The sequence below is a fragment of the Magnolia sinica genome, chromosome 19 (assembly GCF_029962835.1).
Source record: "Magnolia sinica isolate HGM2019 chromosome 19, MsV1, whole genome shotgun sequence".
Lineage (NCBI taxonomy): Eukaryota > Viridiplantae > Streptophyta > Magnoliopsida > Magnoliales > Magnoliaceae > Magnolia > Magnolia sinica.
The window spans coordinates 24,922,108-24,947,547 of NC_080591.1; the positions used below are offsets into that span (position 1 = coordinate 24,922,108).

At 42.2% G+C, this 25,440-nt stretch overlaps 1 protein-coding gene across 1 annotated transcript; it reads left to right on the top strand.

The window, feature by feature from the left end:
* Nucleotides 1-21,863: 21,863 nt before the first annotated feature.
* Nucleotides 21,864-25,329, top strand: LOC131235348 (CEN-like protein 2). The gene is made up of 4 exons (XM_058232506.1): nucleotides 21,864-22,072; nucleotides 22,213-22,274; nucleotides 23,557-23,597; nucleotides 24,827-25,329. Exons 1-4 carry the CDS (start codon nucleotides 21,872-21,874, stop codon nucleotides 25,042-25,044), a joined length of 522 nt encoding a protein of 173 aa, XP_058088489.1. The 5' UTR covers nucleotides 21,864-21,871; the 3' UTR covers nucleotides 25,045-25,329.
* The last annotated feature ends 111 nt before the right edge of the window (nucleotides 25,330-25,440 follow it).

Genomic DNA, 25,440 nt, shown 5'->3' on the forward strand with positions numbered 1-25,440 from the left:
CTATATGGGTCGTGATTGTCATGGGTCGTAGTTGTCATGTTATAAGGGTCATGGTAACCTGAGAATAGGTATGGGTCGTGGTTGTCATGCTATATGGGTCGTGATTGTCATGGGTCGTAGTTGTCATGTTATAAGGGTCATGGTGAACATGCAACAACCACGACCCATATAACATGACAACCATAACCCATACCTCATCACAACCACGACCCTTTCAACACGGAAACTACAACTCATGCAAACCACGACCCATTTACAAGAAAACCCCGACCCCTATAACATAACAACCACAATCGTTATCTAAAGCTGCACTCTCACTTTTCTAGTCAGAATACCGTTCATCTATTTTTTTACAGATCGTTTTAGGGCTTCATCCCAAAAATGAGACGGATATAAATCTAAAGTGGAACACACCACAGGATATCTCTGGTTCTCATATTATATGGATCGTGGTTCTGGTGTTATATGGGTCATGGTTCTCATGTTTTATGGGTCGTGGTTTTCGTGAGAAATGGGTCGTGGTTCTCATGTTTTACCCACGATCCAACATGGATAAAAATCACGATCCAATGTGCATATTAACCACGATCACACGACAGAGTCGTGGTTGTCATACACAGAACCACGATCCCATGTTTATGACAACCACGACCCATTTTTCGTCATATCCACGACCCTTCCCTTCGGAATCAGCGCGACCCTTCGGAATCAGCGCCACATTCTTTTTCAGAAAATCACATTAATGTCGCTACTTTCCCGTAATCCCTTTGGAATCAGCGTGACTCTTCAGAATGTTTAACCAGCCTATAAAAGTGGTACTTGGGTTTTAAATTACTTTCACAAGCCAATCTGAACCAGAATCCTATTACGACACCTTAAGCATTCATGTATTTCTTTTGTAAGACCCATATCCTAGCTCGTACCGTTCTGTAGGCTTCTGCGGTCCTCTCAGTCGAATTTCGGCAGCTCGTGACCTATAATCGGCAGTTGCGCGTGACCCTGACTCATCCCATTTTCCAGAGTCGGCTTGACCCGATACCTATACCCTTGCGACCACGTCGTCGCCGCGGTTCCGACGCCGCGTCTCGCTCGCCGAGGCGATACCCGTGCCAGAAAGTGTGGGCCCGCGTTCAGTTTGAGGAAAACACCGCACGTTGCAAATTCTAAGAGAATCTATCAAATCCATCACATCAATCACATCACTTGTCAAAAGTACACCCATCACTCAACCCATTACTCTCCCCATGCCCAACTACAAAAGCAACCCCAAAAAGTCAACAAGCACCTTACCTCTCATGTCACTCCACCATCCCTCTCTCCCATCACCCATCTCTTTCTCACACTCTCTCTCTCATTCTCCAAAGACAAGTAACTCCAACATCCATGGCTTCCATGGAGAACCTTGGTGTGGCTCACCTTCCTATCTCTCATCCCCACCCTCCAAAGTTCATCTCAACCGTTAAAATCGTCCCCTTGGAGCTCTAAATCATGTTGGCGGAAGAAAGACGAAGAGATCTTGAGGTGGGTGCTCCTTTCTTTCTCCTTCTCATTTTTTTGTGATGTGTGGCCCACTTGGATGGACCCCACCTTGAGGTATGTTTCATCCAAACCGTCCAAGTCATGTGGACCCTACCTTATGGTGGTGGAAACACACAAATATCAAATTGATTTATGTACGGTGGGCCACGTTCATGTGAGACCCACCCTGATGACACGTGGGCCACCTACACGTGGGACCCACCATGATGATTGTGTTATATCCATGTTGTCCAGCGTCTAGGGGACGCTGGACAGGAAGCGGCTATCGTGGAGTGCGTGTACTGACATGGTGGTGTACTAACAAGCTAAAAAAAGGGGGGGGGGGGGAGAAGAATAGTGCTTTGGGGTGGGCCGCTCATACAGGCCCCACCTTGATGTATGTATAAAATCCATACTGTCCATTTCACTTCTCAGCCCATTTTAGGAGTTGAGCCAAAAGATGAGGCTGATCTGACAATCAAGCGGGCCATACCATAAGAAATAGTAATGTTTACCGTAAAAACCCACCTAGATGTTTTTATTCGCCAAAAATATGCTACATATCGGGCTTGTTTGGATGGTCTTGGGATATGGAAGCCAATGAGTGGGGAGGATTTTTCTGATAAGGGCCCCGCCTGTGAAAAACCGTGAGAAAACGGTATTTTAAAATTTAAAAAAAAAAAAACAGCAATGCAGCAGCAGCGCTGCCACTGACAGTACGCGCAGGCAGCGTTTGCGGCTGGCGGGCGGACGGTCTGGCAGTGCCTCACAGCCCCAGTTGTGGGCCCCACCCTGATGCGTTTCAACCATCAACTCCATGCATTGGATGGTCCCCCTCGGACCAGGAGGCCACCCCAAAAATCAGCCGTATACGAAACTTAGATGGGCCACGCCATTTAAAATCTTGTGAAGACATGCCTAAATATACAAAAACACTTGGTGGGGCCTACCTGAAATTTGGGTGCGACTGAAACTTGGTCTAGACCCTCAGCCAGGTGGGACACACATAATGGGTGGACTGGATTTGTGGACCACATCACAGTGAGCTCCCTGTCCATGTGACCCTATCAACAGGTTGGGTGGAAAATAAATATCACAATGGGCCTAGGCCCACTTGATTTTATAAACAGGTTGTATGGCAAGTAAACATTGCAGTGGACCCCTGGCCCATGTGACTTTATCAACAGATTGGATGCAAGTAAACATTGCAGTGGGTCCCATGATCGTATGACCCTATCAACAGGTTGGGAGAAAAATAAATACTGTAGTGGGCCCCAGGTCTGTATGACCTTATCAACAGGTTTGAATGGAAATAAACATTAAGGTGGGCCCTAGGTCTATATGACCTTATCAACAGGTTGGATGCAAATAAATATTACAGTGGGCCCAAGGTCCACGTGACCTTATGAATAGATTGGATTGCAAATAAATATTACAGTGGGCCCTAGGCCCATGTGACCCTATGACCAGTTTGGATGGAAAATAAACATCATGTTGGCCCCAGTCTGGATGGACAGTATGTTGGGCCCTAGGTTGGGTGGAAAATAAACATTTTGGTGGGTCTTACTTAAGACCCATTTATGTATGTGTTGTGTCCACAATTGTGGACCTCCATCACGGAATATGTGACTTATCTATACCTTTCATCCCTATGGGACCCACCATGATGCATGTGTTTCATCCAATCGTCCAACCATTTTTGGAAAATGATTTTAAGGTTTGGACGAAATAAGACAGATTTATTTATCAAGTGGACCATAGTGCACGGTGAGGATTGAACGGCTACCTTCAAAATCCTTGAGATCTTATGATTTGATTGGATGGGAAATAAATGTTATAGCGAGCCTTGGAAATTTTAGTAGTGGAAATCATTATCACCACTTATATTTGAGTGTGGCTCATTTGATATACATGTGGCCCATGTGGTGTGGCCCACTTACCATATTTATGGCCTATTGTTAAGGCCCACCTTGTTATGTATTTGAGGCCAGTGTGATGCGGCCCATTAGATGTATTTGGGCCCATGGGTCGAGGCCCAATATTATGTATATAAGGCGCATTTCAATGTGTGATTTCGCTATGATAAATGTATTGTATATCCGCACCATTTAGCCCACTGGATGGTGGGACCCCCCCTGATGTATGTATTTTATATCCGCACTGTCTACCCGTCTTGATGGCGCAGGGCCCGCTTGCTGCATGTGCTGGGCCCGCCTACACTATACAGGCCCACCATGCTGTGTACTTCACCCATACCGTCCACTTGTGCAGCCCGCCTAGATGTACGTATTTTGTATCCACACTGTCCATAATGTTGGGATAGCGCTAGACAATGTTTGATTGGTGCCGATTTACATGGATATGTTTGGACAGTGCGGATCATCATACGTGGGCCATGAGTGGAGTAATACACATGTTATACCTATAACTCTGGAAATGATTTTTGGTGCAGCCCATATAATGAGGCCCACCTTGATAAGTATATACGAGACCCATGTATGAGGCTCATTTGATGTACTGGAGGCCCATGGGTCAAGGCCCAATAGGACGTACATAAGGCCCATTGTAGTGTGATTCCACCATGGTATATATGTTGATTTTATAGTGGACTATACCTTGGGAGCAATGATGGTTTGATGTCCACATTATAAGGATAATGTTGGTTTAATGTCCGCATTGTCCCTCTCTCCTTAGGGCCCATTAATAGGCCCATACCTGTAGCATATAGTCCGTCTAGGCCCATATTCGTGTTGATCAGAGCCCACCTCATATGTTCCACCCTAACCATCCAGGTCATATAGGATTAGCCTCGATGTATGTTTTATTCACACCGTCCGTGGGATGTGTGACCCACTAGATGTATGCATTCTATGTCCTCACTAACCATCTGGTGGGGCCCATCTGCTACATGTGCAAGGCCTATCTATTATGCATTTGTGCAGCTCTTTGATGCGGCCCACTTGTTGTATATGAGGCCCATTGGTACGGCCCAATGTATCGACCCGCTGTGATGTGTAGGCCCATGTGCTTCATGTGTAAGGCCCACCTGTGATGACTAATTAAGGCCACTTATTGGATATTTAGGCCCACCTTATGTTTGACTCTATGCGGACCACTGCTTGGGAGTAGTGTTGGTTGAATGTCCACATTTTTAGGTAATGATGGTTAAACGCCCACATGGTGACCTTTCCTTAAGCCTAGTTAGACCCATTCTCATCGATACCTATTGTATAGGCCGATTTATTGAGGCCGATTCTGATTGCCAAGGCCAAGTATCGAGGCCGGTTCCGAGTGTCGAATTCGATTATTAAGGCCGATTTCGATTGTCGAGACCTATATGATGTATATGCGACCTGTAGTTAAGGCCCAATGAGATATGTATTTGGCCTGTGTAAAGTATATGCAGCCCGTGTTTAAGGCCGAATATGAATAGGAGGTCTATGTAATAAGGCCCATTGTGATGTGTATTAGGCCCACGATGCATGGCCTATTTGATGTATTCGAGACTCATGTGCAGGGCCCATATGTCATGTATTTGAGGCCCATGAGCAGGGCCCACTTATTGCGTATATGTGACCCTTGAGTAATGCTTATTATGTTGTATATTAGGTCTTTATGTAAGGCTGTGGGCCTATTATATGTTTGGCTTTATGTGGGCCATTCCTTGGGGGGACAATGTTGGTTAAATGTCCACATTATTGTGATTGATGGTCGATGCCGGTTATTGATACCGATTATGAGTATGTGACAGCATAACATCATGATACATGCCCATACGCATCATCTGCATGTTAAATATGAGATGTGATTGATCATTGCATATGTCATTGAGTATGTTGTTATGAGACTCCCTGATAGGTGGAGGTTATCTCACTTGAGCACGTGGTATGCGCAGGATTGATGCATGACTGGATTGTATGACTCATGCATCTCACATTATGATTACTGTACGCCCTAGCGACATCAGGGCCGTGGCCTCCACAGGCATATCATGGATGGCCAAATGGGACACCGAAAATGTTTGGTTCTAGCATACGGGCGCCATAGATGTCCCTGGGTGAAAATTCCTAAACCTTCGTGGCCAGGAGATGGCCCAACGTCAAGACCGAGTGGATATATGAGCGCATGAGGGCCGTATACCGGTAGGCCACGTCTCCCACTGTGTCGTGGTCGGTTGGGAAGGGGTGTGACCTTATCCGCCTAAGTGAGGGGACAATGTCTAGGTTGAGTTTGACCAGCTTGAGGAATGGGTCCGCTATTGACGAGCTGGGCCTGATATTGGTAGGCGGATAGTGAGGTCTCTTCCACTTACCCAGTTGTGCGCTCGGATAGGGGCGGCAAGCTGGCGTAGAGTAATAGACCCCGGTGATGATCCCAGAGATGAACTGCACTGATATGTGGATTTAGTGAGCAGGAGTTGCATACTCATTCATGCATTCATTCATTCACTATCCACTCGGGTTGGTGGTGTGTAACTATTTATTACATGTGCCTTCGCAATGGCCAGAATTTTGGTTGGGGTGCGCGACTAACCTGAAATCAAGAGTTTACCACATTGAGTCTGACTATCCAAATTTAGGTATGGGACTGGTTTGGATAGAAGTCCCTTGTGATGGACCCTATAGCCTGTGATACTACGTACTATCATCCTGACTTCACACTCCAGTATGGTCATTCCATTCGCACCGCGTAATGCATAATATCCGCGGCATACGATATTTTGGGTTATTGTGTCTCTGCATTTATATGGCCTAGGTACGACTAACGCTATTGTGTTACTCATCAGGAATGTATGTTGTATTGCATCTGATATTTGGCTATCTATGATTCATCATTTGCATAGTTGTTCTACATTGTATATTTTGGCATTGATTGATTCATGGACTTGTCCGTATTTTCGCTTACCCTGTTATCGTATGATTTATGATCTTGCCAATATTCCGTTTACTATGATAATTCATGCTCTTGTCAGTATTTCTGCTTATTTCAACATTATACAATTTATGGATTACCAGTACTTTCGATAATATGTGATTTATGACATTGTATCCTCGGCATCTAATATTTGGCTCGCTTTGACTCTTCATTTGCATAGTTGATTTCTATTGTGTACCCTGATATTGTATGATCCATGGACTTGTTAGTACTTCCACTCAATCTGATTACTCTGATATTGAATACTTGGCACCTACCTTGTGCACACACTCATACCACCCTCTAAGCTTTCTATAAGCTTATGCACGATAGATACGTGCAGGTGATGTTAGGTTGCAGCAGTGTTGAGCTTGGAGCATGCGATGGTCTTCTGGTGCTTGATTTTAGATTTATGTATTTCCCTTTCAGCATTGTACTCAAATGATTATATTAGTGGATATGTGATGATGATGTTGCTTTTGTGAATTGGGTAATCTTGTGGTTGTGCTTATTACGAGTTAAATGTACAAAAAAAATCCTCCTTGTAGGATCCCAGGATCGAAATCTGGCGTATGAACGCTAGGAGCCGAGAATGGGGTACTAAGGAGGCTGTTGGCACCGGATTCGGCAATCGGGATTCCTGTGAGTTTGATTTCCGGGTTTGGGGTGTGACATCTTTGCTCTTTCAATCAAAATAATAGAGGAGATATTCGAAGAAGCCATCAAGTCCTTCTCACGTCCTTCCTTTATGGGTGATCTCTTCCATTTCCTCAAGGATGTTGACGATCTTCTTGAAGATCAATGGCCTCTACAGAAAATTCTAAAGACACCTTCTCAACAGAGTTTTTCACCTCGCTAGGTGCCCGTTGAAGAGACTGTTCTTCATATTGTATTGTAATTATGGTCGTGTTTGTCAGCAGCTTTAGCTTCTCTTCTGGCAGTGACAGAAGTGAGAGTGCAACTTTAGCTTCTTTTCTGGCAGTGACTATGTTATATGGGTCGTGGTTTGCTTGGGTCATAGTTGTCATGTTATATGGGTCGTGGTTGTTATGTTATAAGGGTCGTGGTTGTCATGGGTCGTGGTCGTCATGTTATATGGGTCGCGGTTGTTACATGTTCACCACGACCCATATTGTATTGTAATTATGGTTGTGGAGGACAACTTTGTACTTCTCTTTGAAGTACTTAATGACAGAAATGGTACGCCCCTGGTCATCAATGAGAAATCCCATGGGTCGTGGTTGTCATGAATCCTAGTTGTCATGTTATATGGGGTCATGGTTCTCATGTGATGTGGGTTGTAGTTGTAATGGGTTGTAGTTTCCATGGGTCATGGTTGTCATGTTAAATGGGTCATGGTTGTCATGTTAAATGGGTCATGGATATGACACTTTTCCCTATGATGTGATACAAATGACTATTATATTTAAATGAAATTTATGATACATGGTGAAAATATGATTCTTTGTCAGATAGATGGAATGGATCTCATATAAATATGTTCCCACTATACTATTTATCTAACATCCCAACTGTGCTCGGTGGCCCACAAACCCTAAAATGACAGGACAAAAAAGGATGGGCGACGTGGGCCCAAAAAGTCCTGGCCTAGAAAGTTTTAACAGTGGGTTTCATTATCATGATTTTTTTCTATTATGTGACCTACACGAGCTCTGGATCAGGCTGATATTTGGGCCCTAGCCCTATAATGACACGACAAAAAGGATGGACGGCATGGATTATACACATACATCAATGTGGGCCCCGTGAGTTTGGTCCTTACCCACGTGCAAAAAAGGGTTCTGTACAAGTCACTTTCTTGGCATTAAATACGACCTAATTTCTTAATCCCTAGAAAATCGTACAACTACTACTGAAACAATGACAAGGGCATTTTGGTCCAAGTAATTTTCAGAAGCTTGCCAGAGGGCTACTTTTAGGATATATGGAATGTCCTAGTTTTCTAGGTAATTTACCCAAATTTGAGATTAGTACGGTCAATTTCTCTTTTTTGATTGCAAATCATCTATGTTGAAGGCACAACAAAATCCAGTGTCAGCACTCGACTTCTCATTCGTCCGTGTCATTGCGGACAACATCAGCTCAGAAAATACAGATTTTTTTCTCCCAAGTAAATTACGTACTACACCAGGGATTTTAAGGTGTTAAACTTCTCTAGGCTTCACCACGAAGCATGTATTAGGTGCACGATGTCCATCCATTTTTTCAGATCCTTGTAAGGCATGAGCCCAAGAGTCACATCCAAAGCACAAGTGGACCATATTGCAGACACTAGTGAGTATTGAATTAGTACCGTTGAAATCTTCCTAGGGCCCACCGTGAGGTTATTTTCCATCTAACTTGTTCATAAGGCCACAGATGAAGGCATAAAATAAATATTAATTTGATCAGTCTTCTGTGGCCCTAAAAAAATTCTATGGTATCGCATTATTTTCTATAGTGTGGCTCAATTAAAGCTTGGATCTACCTCATTTTTGGGCTTGTGCCCTAAAATGATATGAAAAAAAATGGATAGACAGTGTGGATCTAACACATACGTCGTGGTAGGGCCCACAAAAGTTTTACATGTCAATGCTTCTAGTTTTCTTCTCCCTGGAATGTGCTACACCAATGGAATTTCCTGACGCGTGAAATTTACTTGGCTCCACCATTATGTACTTTTAGATCCGCATCATCCATCCATTTATTCAGATATGATCCCAAAAACAAGGCAAATCCAAAGTTCAAGTGGACCACACCACTAGAAACAGTAAGAATTGGAATCATACAGTTGAAAACTTAAACGGGCTAGAGAAGGCTCTGACTGATATTTGTTTTTTCCCTTCATCCAGGTCAGTGTGACCTTATGAAGAAGTTAGATGTAAAATAAACTTCACAAATGGCCTTAGGAAGGTTCCAACAGTCGTAGTCCAATCTCCGTTACTTTATGTGGTGTGGTACCTTTGAGCTTTAGACATGCCTCTTTTTTTGAGCTTATGCATAGAATGATTTGGAAAAATGAATAAACGGTGTGGATCTAATACATAAATCATGGTGGGGCCAGAGAAGTTTCACGCGTTAAAAATTATGTAGTAGACAAACTACCGGAGAGAGAAAGTTCATGTATTCTGTGAGATGATGTCATTGGTGACAACAACATAAATGATCAGAAATTTATTTTTTTTTAAAGAATTTACACTTCTTCTAAATATTCTTCTAATTGATGGTGAAACCCAGGAGCTTTGGTTTCACAGTATAACAATTGTGGTTAAATATAAGGATATTTATGAGTTGTAGATCTTGGTTTCAAGTTCAAAGGAAATTATGGATCTCCATATCTCATTTTAATAATTACATGATGATGTGATGCCTTCCTATTAATTGAGGACTTCTGTTTATTTGACAAGAGTCTGTTAGGCAAAATGTGCCACCAACTTGTACTGCCAGTGCATGTGTTCAATCCTACCCTTTGTGTGGCTGGTGCTATCATTGGCATCGTCAGCTTTAATGTACACACCCGTGGAGAGTATAACATCATTCATGAACGGAGCTCTTGAGAACAGGTTGAATCACTGATTGAGTAAACTTGAAGGCCCAGGTTGATCATGTACGACATGGTAGAATTTAATTAGAAGGCAGACTGCAGTTAGAGAGGGTCATACAAAATTGAAAAGTTATTCGATTGTCAGGTATAATGCAGCTTATCTCTGAAAGCAGTCTGCCGACCAATCAAAATTTGATACGTATTTATAATTATATTACTTGTAATCCAACTAAAAACCGATAAATCTCTGCTGGCATGACATCAGTAGTACCCGAGTACTACGGATCATGAAGGAGCACTGGTATTACTTTCAAGAGAGACCAGCTCTGCTGCAGTTATCAGACCATCGTGGTGTTGAGTCCACAGCGCTACCAGCAAAGGCTGGCGCCACTAGCTAGGGTGGCTGGTGCCACACCTGTATCTGAAATGCAATGCCACGTGCGTGTGGCTCGGGTAATTTTTAGCTGTGTCATGGGTCAAATTCGAGGGAGTCACGAATCAACTCACTGAGTTGGCCAAATGTTTCTTATACTATGTAATCCGTGCCATTTGTTTTCTAGGGGCATTTTTCCAAATAAAACGATAGTCCGGTCATCGGTGGGCTACAATTAGAGATAAATGAAGGTTAGACAAAAAATGAATGGCCTTGATCACTGCATGTGTACCACCCGGAACTGTGCGCGACAACGGCCTGAACCATGCATAGACTAGGGCTGAAAGTTGGGCGGGTTCAACCCGACTGACGCGTGACCAACCCAACATTGGGTTGGGCTTGGGCAGAATGTATCGGGTTTGGTCTCAAGCTTGGGCTATATAAACACCAACCCGATAAAACTTGGGTCAAGCTTGGGTTGAGGTCTCAGGTTGCCCGACCCAACCCAAACCCGATCGATATATAAGTTACTTCAAAATTATAATTGAGGTTGGATCATCTTTGTTGAAAGCACTGGAAATTTCAATGCCTCCAGGTCTCATTGGTTCACATCATTTTGGATGGCTCAAGCTAACATGATAAGCTCTCTAGCAAATAGAGATCGCATGACTTATGAAGGGATAGTTGTCCTGTATTTTAGCTTCTTTGTTTTTTTTTTTTTAAAGAAATTCTTTCCGATGAATAGCTATATATATAATTAATAAAATCATAGGTATAAAAATAAGATGTATATTAAAATATAATAAACTACTGTAATAACGAAAATATTAGCATGCATGTATCCACCCGGCTAACCAGACCGAGGCTACTTGGGTTGGGCTTCGGTTGAGAATTCCCAACCCAAGGTTGGATTGGGTTGGGTTGACTTAGGGTTGAGGTATGGGAACCTTGGGTTGGGCTAGGGTTGAGCACCAACCCGGCCCCACCCCACCCCACCCCACCCCACCTTCAGCCCTAGCACAGACGCGGGTCCCTTTGTCAATCCTTTAGGGAAATAAAGAGAAGTGCAAAAGGCTACATGATTCCTTCTGTCGCCACATGTGCCAACATGTCAGGTGCACGTGAGATCTGAGCTGTTCATCAGGTGGGTTCGATCATGTATATACCTGATACAAAATCAACCTCGTCTGGTCATCAGGTGACTCAGACGTGCAAAACATTCACAGATGTTTGCTAGCTATACGTCCACATGTATTGTGACAGGAAACATTGGGAGTATAACCACTCGATCTGGGTTCTTGTTCGGTGATCCAAACCGTTAATATGACTAGATAGATACACAGCTTCTGTTAGCTAGAAATCTTTCAGATTAGAAAATCCCAGATTTTGATCAATAAGCCACAAATCAACCATTAAAAAGACAGTTTATATTGAAAGAAAAATAGTTAATTAAATAATCAAAGGGTTGAGATATTCATATCTGAGATGTCTGTTTATGGTGTGACCCTTCGTTAAGAAGTTGTTTGGGTCATTGAAAGATGACCTCAGATCAGCTGTGTTATCTGTTACAAACCTGGATGGAACGTGAGTACATTCAGAAATGTGAGCTTTTCTAACACACGTGTATAAGTGAGTTTATGTACATACCATACACAGCACGTGCCAATGCTCAAACACGTATGAGATCCAAACCGAACATCACATGGGTTTCTCCTGGTCAATAAAATTGGGCGGGTCCTGTTATGAAAATCTAGATGGTTTACAGATACTTGCCCACGGTTTTCTCACCCCGTCTACTTCGTTTGTAATCTGAGGAGCTGACACCTGATTTCTCTGCCAGAGCGCGCATCTCAATAATGGAACTGATTAATGGACGGCTTGGATCTGAAGACCCTTATTCCACACTGGCACATGTGTTGAGGTGTGGATTAGATGCCTTTATACAAGCGCATGCACCTAGAAACGCTCGTGAAAATGTTATAATAGCATGTAAAAATCACCCAAGTACTTGTCCTTCCCAATTATAGAAATTCCACCCTCTTCTTTTTACCAAATCAAGAAATCCTTGGATCTCTTTACTTGAAATGACCAGTGACCACTAAGTACTTTGCATTATGTGGTGGGCTGGCCCTTTATGCTCTCAAGAGAATATCACTAAATATGGTAAACTTCCTTTATGAATTAGCCAGTTGGAGAAGTCCCCCAGCTCAAGAAATTCCCTTTTCTTTCCATTAAGAGAAAAAGTAAAAATTCCTGCATGCAAGTTTGGGAATGTTCTAACAGGATCACCACCTCCCAATTTTCTCTTACCTTTGTATTAAAAATAAAAAAAGAGAACACACGTCAATCAGGTTGGAAAGGTTCCATTGGACAAGGCTCCCATGATGGTTTATCATAATTTTAAAAATGTGCTGATTTTCATGATGTTCAACAATCTAGACCGTCCAAACTACTGATCTTATTGCATTGAGTATATGATAATAACCATCGATCATTTCCCTTGGAATTTGGACCACTCACGGTTTTTTGGTAGGATTCATTTGTAAACCATCAATTTGACAGTCTGGGCTTCTTGATCAGTGCGATTTTTTTATTTTTATTTTTATTTTTATTTATTTTTTTTAATATGCTCCATCCACAATGTGGCACTCAATTTGGAGAGTCTAGATACCCATGCATGAGCACCACATGTGAGGAGGATGAGTCACCACCATTTCTACAATGGTGGTTAACCATCATTGGAGTCTAACCCAAGGTTATACAAAAGACCCACATGAGAATTTCCTCTGTCCCTATCCTTAATTTTAAAAGATGAAAAAAAAAAAAAATGCTATCCTTTTTTATATTATGTGCTCTTTGTTTTTCAAATTCTTGGTCTCATTTGGTACTGATGGGGATTCTCCTCATGATGGCTCGACCAGTCGAGGGTGCTGGTCGACCAGTCGAGGACTGACTCGACTCATACTCCAGCGAGTTTGGTCTAAATTTTTTCGAGGTGCTCCACCAGTCGAGGGAGGTGCTCGACCGGTCGAATGGGCCGCTCGATTGATCGAGGACCCTGCTCGACTAGTCGAGGTTATGCAGATTTGAGTCCAGATTTTGTGTGGATTGCGAAAATTTGATGCGGTTTTGCAAGAGGTGCAAAAGGGAGTTGTCTAAACTATAAATAGGGGTGCCTAGGGCTTTTCTACGGAATGTAAGGGAGTTTCCTAAAGCTTTGCAAAGGTTTGCTAAAGGGTTTAGGGCTATCAAAGGTGTGAGAGAGTGAGAGAAAGAGAGAGAGAAAGCTTGTGGAAGGGAGGTTCTGCTCGTAGTGGTAATCTACTGTGCACTCAACATCTCAGCGCTTCTACGTCCTCATGATCGGTGAGATCTCTCCGTTTTTCTTCTTCTCTGATTGTTTATCCACTCCTGCGTGAGTAAAGAAGGTTTAATACAAGTGGTATATGCTTGTGATCGGTTGTAACGTTCTACTTCATAGTGGATTGTTGCTCTATACTAGGTCCCGTGGTTTTTACCTCTTTGAGGGTTTTTCACATAAAAATCTCTTGTGTTGTGTGGTTTGTGCTTTGATTTATTTCATTACTTTATTATCCCATAATTCTGGTGTTATTTGGAAGGCTAGATCCTAAGGTTTTGTGCAACGGCCCCCAACAAAGTGGTATTAGAGCCAAGTTCATTGAACGGAGTGGGATCGGTTCTAAATTATGGAAGGTAGCTCATCAAGGATGATTAGCCTCAATGGTTCTAACTGGATCATATGGAAGGCTAAGATGAAGGACTTGCTTTATTGCAAGGACTTATATTCTCTAATTCTAGGCATTTCAGCGAAGTCAAAGGATATGACAGATGATGATTGGAATAAATTAGACTGAAAGGCGGTGGGGTTTATTAGACAATGGTTGGAAGATTCCGTATTCCACCATGTGTCTACGAAGACCTCAACCGCTAGCATATGACTGAAATTGCAAGGGCTGTATGAGAGGAAGATAGCCGTCAATATGATTTTTTTGATAAGACGACTTGTGAATCTCAAGTTCAAAGATGGTGTTTCTGTGGCTGAGCACATGAATGAAATCAGCAATATATTGAACCAGCTCTCCACTATGAATATGCTCCTGGACGATGAATTATAAGATTTACTATTGCTTAGCTCATTACCCGATAGTTGGGAGACATTGGTAGTGTCTCTGAGTAACTCCGCACCAGACGAAAAGGTGTCCATGGAACAGGTAACTAGTTGCTTCTTCAATGAGGAGACAAGGAGGAAGTCTCAGGGGTCTACTCGGCATGAGGCCCTTGTGATACAAGATCGAGGGAGAAGAAAGAACAGAAAGAACGGGAAGGCCCGAGATAAATCAAGAGGCAAATCGAGTACCAAGAATGATGTTAAATGCTAGAATTATGGCAAGAAGGACCACTACAAGCATGAATGTCATAAAAAGAAGAATGACAAGAAAGAAAAAGGAAAGGAAAGGAAAATGAATTAGATTCCACTGTGGTCACTTCAGATGGAGCATTATACTTATTCTTTTAGCAGATCATGATGTTTGTCTCATGGGTACAAGTCAGGACACCGACTAGGTGATAGACTCGGGAGCCTCTTTTCATGCGACTCCACATAGGGATTTCTTCACAAGCTACAAGTCAAGTGACTATGGGACCGTGAAGATGAGAAATTCTGGTGTATCGAAGATTGTAAGGGTCGGTGATATTTGTGTGAAGACCAATGTGGGCTGCACATTAGTTCTCAGGGATGTGAGGCATATCCCAGACCTTCGCCTCAACTTGATGTAGATGGGAAGGCTGGATGATGATGGCTATGAAAGCCGTTTTGTTGGTGGGTACTGGAAGCTCATCAAGAGTTTGTTGATCGCAGCCAGAGGAAAGAAGTGTTATACCATTTACAAGAAAAGTGTCAGTGTATGTAAGGGTGGGTTAAACACGGCGGAAAATTCATCTATTGACATGTGGCACAGGCGTCTAGGCCACATGAGTGAAAAAAGGCTTCAGGTAGCGAGGAAGCGGCTCCTTCCAGATTTGACAGGTATACCTCTCAAAACCTGTATTGATTGTTTATCAGGAAAACAGCATAGAGTTTCATTTGTTAAATCTGCTTCTCATGTTAATAAAGTGCATGCATTGGATTTGGTTTATTCTAATGTTTGTGGTCCTATGAGAACAAAAACCATGGGTGGGGCATTGTATTTTGTCACTTTTATAGATGATGCATCTAGGAGGGTTTGGGTTTATGCTTTAAAATCTAAGGATGAAGTGTTTGGTGTGTTTAAATTGTTTCATGCTATGGTCGAGAGAGAGACATGTAGATCATTGAAGTGCATCCGCACTGACAATGGTGGTGAATATATTGGTGACTTTCATGAGTATTGCAAGTCCTTAGGTATATGACATGAATAGACGGTTCCCAAGACCCCCTAGCATAATGGTGTGGCTGAGCGAATGAATCGCACAATTGTGGAGAGAATCAGATGCCTATTATCCCATGTGAAGTTGCCCAAAACGTTCTGGGGAGAAGCAATGCACACAGCAGTGTATTTGATAAACAAGTCTCCATCAGCCCCATTGAATGAAGAAGTACCTAAGAAGGTGTGGACTTGACAAGATCCATCGTACAGTCATCTTAGGGTGTTTGGATGTAGGGCATCCATTTACGTACCAAAGGACGAGAGGTCCAAGCTCGATATGAAGATGAGGCAGTATATGTTCTTGGGGTACGGTGATGAAAAGTTCAGTTACAGATTGTGGGATCCGACCGAGAAGAAGCTCGTAAGGAGCAGAGATGTGGTATTCTTTGAAGATCAATGTATTAAAGACATTTGTAAACTAGAGAAGAACCAGTCTAGTTCAAGGGAGCTAGAGGACATGGATCCGGTTATTCATCCCGTGGTACCTGATGACGGGGGAGTATACAAAGGAGCAGAGGACGATGGAGTTCTTAAAGAAGATGGACCGGGGGAACATCCCCCACCTGATCCACCTTTTGAGCCACAGGTGAGGATGTCATTTAGAGACAAACAGTCGTCCAAGAGGTACTCGCTGCATGAGTACATTATACTCACTGATGGGGGAGAGCCAGAAGATATTCTGAGGCCCTAGCCGACGATCATAAGGGGGAGTGGTTGAAAGCTATGCAAGAGAAGATAGAATCCTTGAATAAGAACCACACCTATGATATGGTGAAATTGCCTAAGGGCAAGAAAGATTTGAGCAACAAGTGGATGTTCAAAAAGAAGGTTGAGCAGAAGAATTCATAGACGATGTTCAAGGCCAGACTTATGGTGAAAGGGTTTGATTAGAGGAAAGGTATAGACTTCGAGGAGATATTCTCACCAGTGGTGAAGATGACATCCATACGGGTGTTGCTTGGGTTGGCGGCTAGCATGGATTTGGAGATAGAGCAGTTAGATGTTAAAACTACCTTTCTCCATGGTGACCTGGAAGAAGAGATCTACATGCACCAACCAGAGGGCTTCGAAGTCAAGGGCAAAGAGCATATGGTGTGTAGGCTGAGGAAGATCTTGTATGGGTTGAAACAAGCTCCATGACAATGGTATAAGAAGTTCGACTCGTTTATGTTGAAGCATGGGTATGACAGAACAGAGTCAGACCACTGTGTGTTCACGGGCAAGTTCTCAGATGGTGATTTCTTAGTTCTATTGTTATACGTTGATGACATGCTCATCATGAGAAAATACATCAAAAAGATTGACAGACTGAAACAGGAGTTGGGCAAGTCGTTCGCGATGAAAGACTTGGGCCCAGCTAAGCAGATCCTAGGAATGCAGATAACCCGTGACAGAAGCAGCAGGAAGCTTTAGCTGTCACAAGAGCGGTATATTAAGAAAGTCCTAAAGCGGTTCAATATGAATGCAACAAAGCCGGTCAGTACTCCACTAGATGGTCACTTCAGATTGAGCGACAAGCAGTGTCCCAAGACGAAGGCAGAGGTGGATGAGATGCAGAAGATACCCTATGCATCAGCAGTAGGAAGTTTGATGTATGTTATGGTATGTGCGCGCCCAGACATAGCATATATGGTTGGTGTCATAAGCCAATACCTTGCCAATCCTGACAAAGAATAATGGGTAGTAGCGAAATGGATACTGCGGTATCTAAGAGGCTTATCCAAGTGGAGCCTATCCTCTGGTGACAGAAAACCTATGTTAGAGGGCTACACAGATGCAGATATGGCAGGTGACATAAACTCCAGGAAGTCTACATCGGGGTACATTTTAAATTTGCAGGGGGAGCGGTCTCTTGACAGAGCAAGCTATAGAAGTTCGTAGCATTATCGACGACAGAGGCCGAGTACATTGCAGTCACAGAAGCATGTAAAGAGATGCGTTAGATGAAGAGGTTCCTACAGGAACTTAGCCTGAAGCAGGAGCAGCACGTGGTCTATTGCAATAATTAAAGTACTATACACTTGAGTAAGAATTTAAGTCAGTAATCTAAGTCGAAGCACATAGAGATTTGGTACTACTGGATCAGGGATACTTTGGAATAGAAGATGTTACAGCTTGAGAAAGTCCACACGGACGACAATTAGTCAGACATGATGACCAATGTTTTGTTCAAGGGCAAGTTTGAGGTTTGTAGAAACCAGGTTGGCTTGAAGAATATGGATTTCTTCTGAGTCGAAAAGGGAAAAATTTAATGGGGATTTCTCCTCATGATGGCTCGATCGGTCGAGAGCTTCACTCAATTGGTTGAGAGTGCTGGTCGACCAGTCGAGGACTGACTCGACTCAAACTCCAGCGAGCTTGGTTGGAATTTTTCCGAGGTGCTCGACCAGTTGAAGGAGGTGCTCAACCGGTCGAGTGGGCCGCTCGACCGGTCGAGAACCCTGCTCGACTAGTCAAAGTTATGAAGATTTGAGTCCGAATTTTGTGCGGACTACGGAAATTTGAGGCGGTTTTGCAAGAGGTGCGAAAGGGAGTTGTCTAAACTATAAATAGGGGTGCCTAGGGCTTTTCTAGGGAATGCAAGGGAGTTTCCTAAAGCTTTATAAGGGTTTGCTAAAGGGTTTATGGCTATCAAAGGTGTGAGAGAGTGAAAGAGTGAGAGAGAGAGAGAGAGGAAGCTTGTGGAAGGGAGGTTTTGCTCGTAGAGGTAATCTACTGTGCACTCAACATCTCAGCGCTTCTACGTCCTCGTGATCGGTGAGATCTCTCTATTTTTCTTATTCTCTTATTGTTTATCCACTCCTGCGTGAGTGAAGAAGGTTTGATCCAAGCGGTGTGTGCTTGTAATCGGTTGTAACGTTCTACTTCCTAGTGGATTGTTGCTCTGAACTAGGTCCCGTGGTTTTTACCTCTTTGAGGGTTTTTCACGTAAAAATTTTATGTGTTGTGTGGTTTGTACTTTGATTTATTTCATTACTTTATTATCCCATAGTTTCAATATTATTTGGCAGGCTAGATTCTAAGGTTTTGTGCAACGACCCCCAACAGGTACGTGGGCTTAGGAGGGATTAATTGGTATGGAAATGTATTTGGTTTCATGCAAATTCCAAAGGATGTTTGGAGACACAAGAAGAAATGGAATTAAGTAGAATATAGTTGTCTTTGGTCCCACGTGAAATTTCTAATGGATTTTAAAATCCACCGTAGTTGTGAGCCCCACATTGATGGATGTGTTTATCCATGTGGTCCATCCATATGCATCCTTTACATATGACATTTGAGTTGTATATATGTGCAAGTGACTAACATCAGTTATGAATCTTATTTATTTACTATAAATTCATCATCCACTAAATAAAATTTTGCTTAAAATAGTAGTTTTGCCAGAAGAGGAATTTGATCCCAAACATGGGTATTGGACTGTTAAAATACCATGATATTTGCATACATATAATCATTGATCAATAATAATGTTAATTCCATCTAGTGCAATTCTATACCATTTAATCCTATGGACCAAACACCCTGTTAATTAAATAAGATAAATATATAATTATGACTTCTCAAGCTGATTGACATAAGAAAAAAAAATGCTTGTATTTAGGCTTTGATTTTTGAGATTATATTTTCGAAATGGATGGAGATTGGGCAACAAGAATTTGTGAGTCCATTATGATGTGAATGACCACACTGTCAATTCATCTTGCCAACTCATTTTGGGTCATGATAAAAAGAAATTTATTTATTTATTTATTTTTTTAAAAGCAAATATAACTTCATGTGAACCAATGCGGATGGTACATTGAAAGTTGAAAACCTCCTATGGCCGAGGTGATGTATAGTAATAATCCAACGGGTTCATAAGCCCAAATAGATATTGATGAAAGAAAGAAAGAAAAAAATAAAAATTAATTTCATCTAAAACTTTTGGTGCCCTAAAAAACCTATTGTAAGTAAAGCATTCAATTTTCCTTGTTTCAAGTGGTATGGTCCACTTGCACTTTAGATCCTTTTTAATTTTGGGCTCATGCCCTAAAATAAGCTAGTATAAAATGAATGAGCCGCATGGATCAAACCCATATATCGTAGTGGGCCCCACAAATTTTAATTTTCAATCCTCACGTCAAAAGGTTTTAGCTATCAGGTCACTAGGGCGGCTGGATAGCTTTCCTTCCGTAAATAATAAATGCTTATTCACCACCGGTTACAACTATTACAGACGGAATGAAAAATCAAACAGTCCCCATTGGAAAAGTTGAAAAAAAAAAAGACCCAGCTCATGTTTATCATATTTTTTAAAAGGGGAATATATTTCATCTGCGGAGAGGATATGGTAGTGTAGGAGAACTACAATACGGCAGTCCATCTCTACACGGTACATTTGTCAGGTTGGTGTATCAGTCAAATCCATCCAGACCCTAGAATGATGTGTTATGCTTCGAAAGTAAACTTACTACACAATTTAATCCATCAATTTTGTTCAATTTACCATGCTGAATATCTGACAATAAAACTACCTGGGCTTTCTACCGTAGCTTTGAGGATTACTGACCAGATGGATAGGATTGTCTAGTGAGCGTGATTTTTGAAATATGAGACATCTATGATAAGGTCAAGTGGATGGATGGATCTGATTGATACAATACTTACAATTTATACTGCCGAAAGATGGCTCTACTCTTTTCTGGTCCTAATCTCTTTGGTTTTCTACCATCGCTTCGAGGATCACCAATCGGATGGATAAGATTGTCTAATAAGTGTGATATTTGACATAGAAGCCATCCATGATAAGGAAAAGTGGATGGATGGATCTGATTGATAGAACACTTACCATTCATACTGCAGATAGATGGCTCAACTCTTTCCTGGTCTGTAGTTCTATGGTATTATCCCTCTCAATTTGGACCTATAAGCTTTTTTTTTATAAAAAATAAAAAATTAACCGCTCCTTGCAAAAAATTAAAAAATTAAAAATTTTAAGGTTTAGCATTTAAGAAACGTAAATGATAAATAGAACCAATGTTTTTGACACTCACACACCCCATTTCCTACTCGTATTGCTAGCTCAGTACCAAAGCACACTATTCCATTCTAGTGAGAATGTAGAAATGAAGGGTGAGCAGCACTGAAAGAGGGTGTTATTATCAGTTCCATTAAGAAGATTCACCTCATCTGATTCTTTTCTGTGTTCAAAGGAAGTTCCTTATGTTAATTCCAAGGAAAGAAAGGACAAATAAAAGGAAAATTACAACAGTTAGCTAAATCCTGGGTCACATCAAGTAAGAACCGTAAGATAAAATCATTCAAAAAAAAAAAAAAGAAGAAGAAGAAAAGAAAAGAAAAAAGATAACTTTTCACTAGAATATCTAGGAGAGGAAAATGATTGGCAAAGTTCACATGACTCTTCTTCAAAATATCTACATGTAACATGTACATAAAACCCAGGAAAAAAAAAAAAAAATCAAAGAAAGAAATGAAGACTGCAGCTCTCTCTCTCACTCTCTCCCGGGGCCCCCCCTCTCTCCTTCCCTCGCTCTCCCCAAGGCCATGAGCCCATGTTTCAGTCTACGTAAACTCCAAAAAAATTGACCAAATGAACCTCGTTTCATCTACAAGTTGAAAAAGAAAACACTGATCAGCCTTTCTCAAGCCAAATGATGCCAAGCCATGTGGACCCCAACACATGAGAGAGAGAGAGAGAGAGAGAGAGAGAGAGAGAGAGAGAGAGAGACTAGAAGCATAAACACATCACACTAACCTTTCCCTCTTCTTTTTTCTAGAAACAAAGAGGCCCCTTTTGCATTATTAATTTGAGACGAGAAATGAAACACCACCACTAAGCCTTTTCTTGGTGTCCCACCTCCAACACTTTTATAATCCCTCTCTTCCATCTTCCATGGATCTGAAGAAAACTGGATGTGCTTTTCTCCAGTACTATAAATACCATCACCTCTACTTGCATTGTCCAATAAGAAGTCCCTTCCCTACTACAACAAGCCTCTCTCTCTCTCTCTCTCTCTCTCTCTCTCTCTCTCTCTCTCTCACCCCCCACCCCCCCCCAAAAAAAAAAAAAAAAAAAAAAAACTAGTTCTTATCATGGCAAGAATGTTAGAGCCCCTCATCGTTGGGAGAGTGATAGGAGATGTTCTTGATTCTTTCAATCCAAGTGTAAAGATGTCTGTAACTTACAACTCCAACAAGCAAGTGTGCAATGGTCATGAGCTCTATCCATCATCAGTGGTCTCCAAGCCTAGGGTTGAAGTTCAAGGAGGTGACATGAGGTCTTTCTTCACATTGGTATGCTTCTATTTCTATTCTTATACTCTCTTCTTTCCCTATCCTTTTCTTTTTACAATTTTCCATGTATGGTCTTAAAATTTTACCACTGTTTGTATTATTTCATCTCTTTCTACCTCAATCAACTGCTCCTTTTGTAGGTCTTGACAGACCCCGATGTTCCTGGCCCCAGTGACCCATACCTGAGGGAGCACCTACACTGGTACATACTATATTGCACGTAGATATCATCCATAAGCTCAAATTTAAATAAGCCAGGCGCATGTATATGCACACACACCTGCACCCACGCATATGAACACATGTATGTATGTATGAAATTAAAATGTGTGCCCACATATGAGTCACGGTGACACCTCTAAATAGGGGCGGCAATCAGCCGGTCCGGTTTGCCGGGTTTTTGGTCCTAACCAGAGACAGGTCAGGCTTGCGCCTGTAATAACGGCACATCGGTTGAGTACGGGCCTGATGTTGAAGCTCAATTAATAAATGGGTCTGGCTTGGGCTTAGGCTCTGCAAATTTTCTATTGGATCCCGGCGGAGCACGAAGATCAGACCAATTTATGATGTTAATAGGTGCGCTTGGGATTGTCATTAAATACCTGGTTGCTAAATCAGCTGGACCCATCCTCATCTTTCCTGTCCTAGATGAGGCTTATTACCATCCATGTAATTGTATGCATGTGATATTCATTTCCATTGATTTGTGAATATGTATGCATGGGAAGGCTTCCTGCAGTTCTTTATAGTCGTGCGGGTTGAGTTCAGGTCAATTGGCCTGACCCGCTTCTAAACTGAGTTTGGGCCAAGTCGGTTTGGGTTGCAGGTTGGGATTTAGCCAAGAAGGTAGCCAATTTAAATTAATGGGTTGAGCTCGGGTTTAGGCCAAAATCAACCCAACCCAACTATAGTTTTTATCTCTAGACCTCTTAAGACTTCTTGGCAAATTGCTTACCACTTGTATTCTAACAAATGTTGTTGGCTGTGTTTATTTTATTTTCTTTGATTAAAAAAGTAGATAACTAAAGAATGTTTAAGAATTCAAGGGAGCAAATCCAAACCATTGGTTGTCGGATCCACCATATGAGCTATGAGCGCGCCATATTGAGCTCCCTTACATGAAAACTCCAAGAAGAGCTGAGAAACCTAACATGAGAGATTACAGTAAGTTGGGTTGGGTTGACCCTGTTGGGTCAGGTCATTTGGTAATAAGTACTGGATCATGTTAACCAAATATCTTGACCCCGTTTGATTAAATGCGTCAGGCTTGGGCTGACCCAGTTCTGGACGAATCCCGACCAATTGCAAGGGCTTAGTTTTCTGGGTACGAGTCAAAAAAAAAAAAAAAAAAAAAGCCCTCTTTGACCCAACTGCAATAGAACCAAACATAAATGACAAGGGAACATGAAATCAATGAAATGCATTTAATAGGCCGCAATTAAGAGAGGATCTTACCATTTTAATTTGAATTGACTATGCTACAGGATAGTGACAGATATTCCAGGCACAACAGACGCAACTTTTGGTGGGTCTTTTCTCCTGAGAGAGAGTTTTACCTGTTTTATTTTGTGTGCGTGGAAGGCGGATTAAGTGCGACCCGGATCCGGCCATGTGGGTGCAGCACTGACTGTGGGGCCCACCTTGATGTATGTTTTATATATCCACACCATTCATCAGTTTTTCCAGGTCATTGTAGGGCATAGTCCAAAGAATGAAGTAGATACAAATCTCAGTTGGACCGCACAGTAGGGATTGAATTCTTACCATTAAAAACTTGTTGGGAGCCACAAAGTTTTGGATCAAGCAGCTATTTGTGTTTTACCTTCATCCAGGTCTGTGTGACCTTATCAGCAGGTTAGATGGCAAATAAACATTTGGGAAGTTTTTAATGGTGAGTGTTCAATGACCACTATTTCTGTAGTGTGGTCCACATGAAAAACGCATCTGCTTATTTTTGAGACCATGCCCTAAAATGAGCTGGAAAAACTATTGGAGGGCGTGGATAAATACACATACGTCAAAGTGGGCCCCACAGGGCAGCGTCCTCCCGTTGTATATGGGGTTGTTGGTGCGTGTGTGGGAAGAGGATTGGGTGGTGACCCCAACACCACCCACATGGGTGGTGGAAAAGCTGAGTGGGCCATGATGCGTGTATTTTATCCATGCGGCCCAACCATTTTGCCAACTCAACTTAGAGAATGAGCCCAGATGGGATGAGGATTGGCTGGTGACCCTACAACAGCCAGCTATCTACTGAAAAGGCTCCATGGCCCGACCATGATGTATGTGTTTTATCCAAACTATCTATGTATTTTTCCAACTCGTTTTAAGGCACAAGTCAAAAAATGTGATAGATCTAAAGCTCAAGTGGACCACACTATGGGAAACAATTGGGGATTGAATGCTCACCATTGAATGCTTCTTGGGGCCACCACAACCAACCTATTGATAAAGTCACGTAACCGTGGATGAAAGGAAAACACAAATATCAGCTTAATCCAAAACTTCTTGAGCCCTGGGGCTATGGATCCAAGTAGTTTTCAGTTGTAGGCATTCAATCCCGCTGTTTCCAATCGTGTGGTCTACTTGATTTTTGAATCTCCCTACAATGATACGGTAAAACACAAACATTACGGTGAGCCCACGCAACTTTTCCATCACCATCCAATCAGAGTCCTTGGGATGCGTGTGCGCGTGTGAGAGAGAGAAGTAAATCTAAAGGCATTTTCTTTTTAACGTTGAAACACAACACAGGAAGGGAAGTGGTGGGGTACGAGATCCCAAGGCCCAACATAGGCATCCACAGGTTTGTATTCGTTCTGTTCAAGCAGAAGCGCAGGCAAGCAGTCACCCCACCCCATTCAAGAGACCACTTCAACACCCGTCGATTCGCCAATGACAATGATCTTGGTCTCCCCGTCGCCGCTGTCTATTTCAATGCTCAGAGAGAAACAGCTGCAAGGAGACGTTGATTCGAACACTCCCCGTCACTGCATGTGCAATCTACGTTCAAAATCAGTCCTGTCACTTCCTAAAATAAGTATTTAGCTTCTTAGCTATTACTGCTCAGCTCTTGAGTAGAATAACGTACAGATGGGACAGATGGTGTAGAAGACTGTCTCTGAAGCCTCTCTCACTCTCTCTCTCTCTCTCTCGTGTGTGCGTCTCGAATATTATGGTGATTGTAAGTCTATGGTTGTAAGTTCATGTGAATCTCTCTCTCCCCCACTTGATCTCTTGAGGTTTTCACGGTGAATATTATTATGATTGTGATTTTGAATGTATGGGTACAAATTCATGTGAAGTTTTCAGGTTGATCTTTCTATTTTCTTGTAGGGGCTGTTTGATTTTTAACTTCCCACTGTAAA

Bases quoted from the DNA above. Each gene is read 5' to 3' on its own strand.
- LOC131235348 (XM_058232506.1), top strand. From the start codon at position 21,872: ATGGCAAGAATGTTAGAGCCCCTCATCGTTGGGAGAGTGATAGGAGAT. The intron at 22,275-23,556 runs GTACATACTATA...ACTATGCTACAG, and splicing joins CTGAGGGAGCACCTACACTG to GATAGTGACAGATATTCCAG. The intron at 23,598-24,826 runs GTGGGTCTTTTC...AACACAACACAG, and splicing joins CACAACAGACGCAACTTTTG to GAAGGGAAGTGGTGGGGTAC.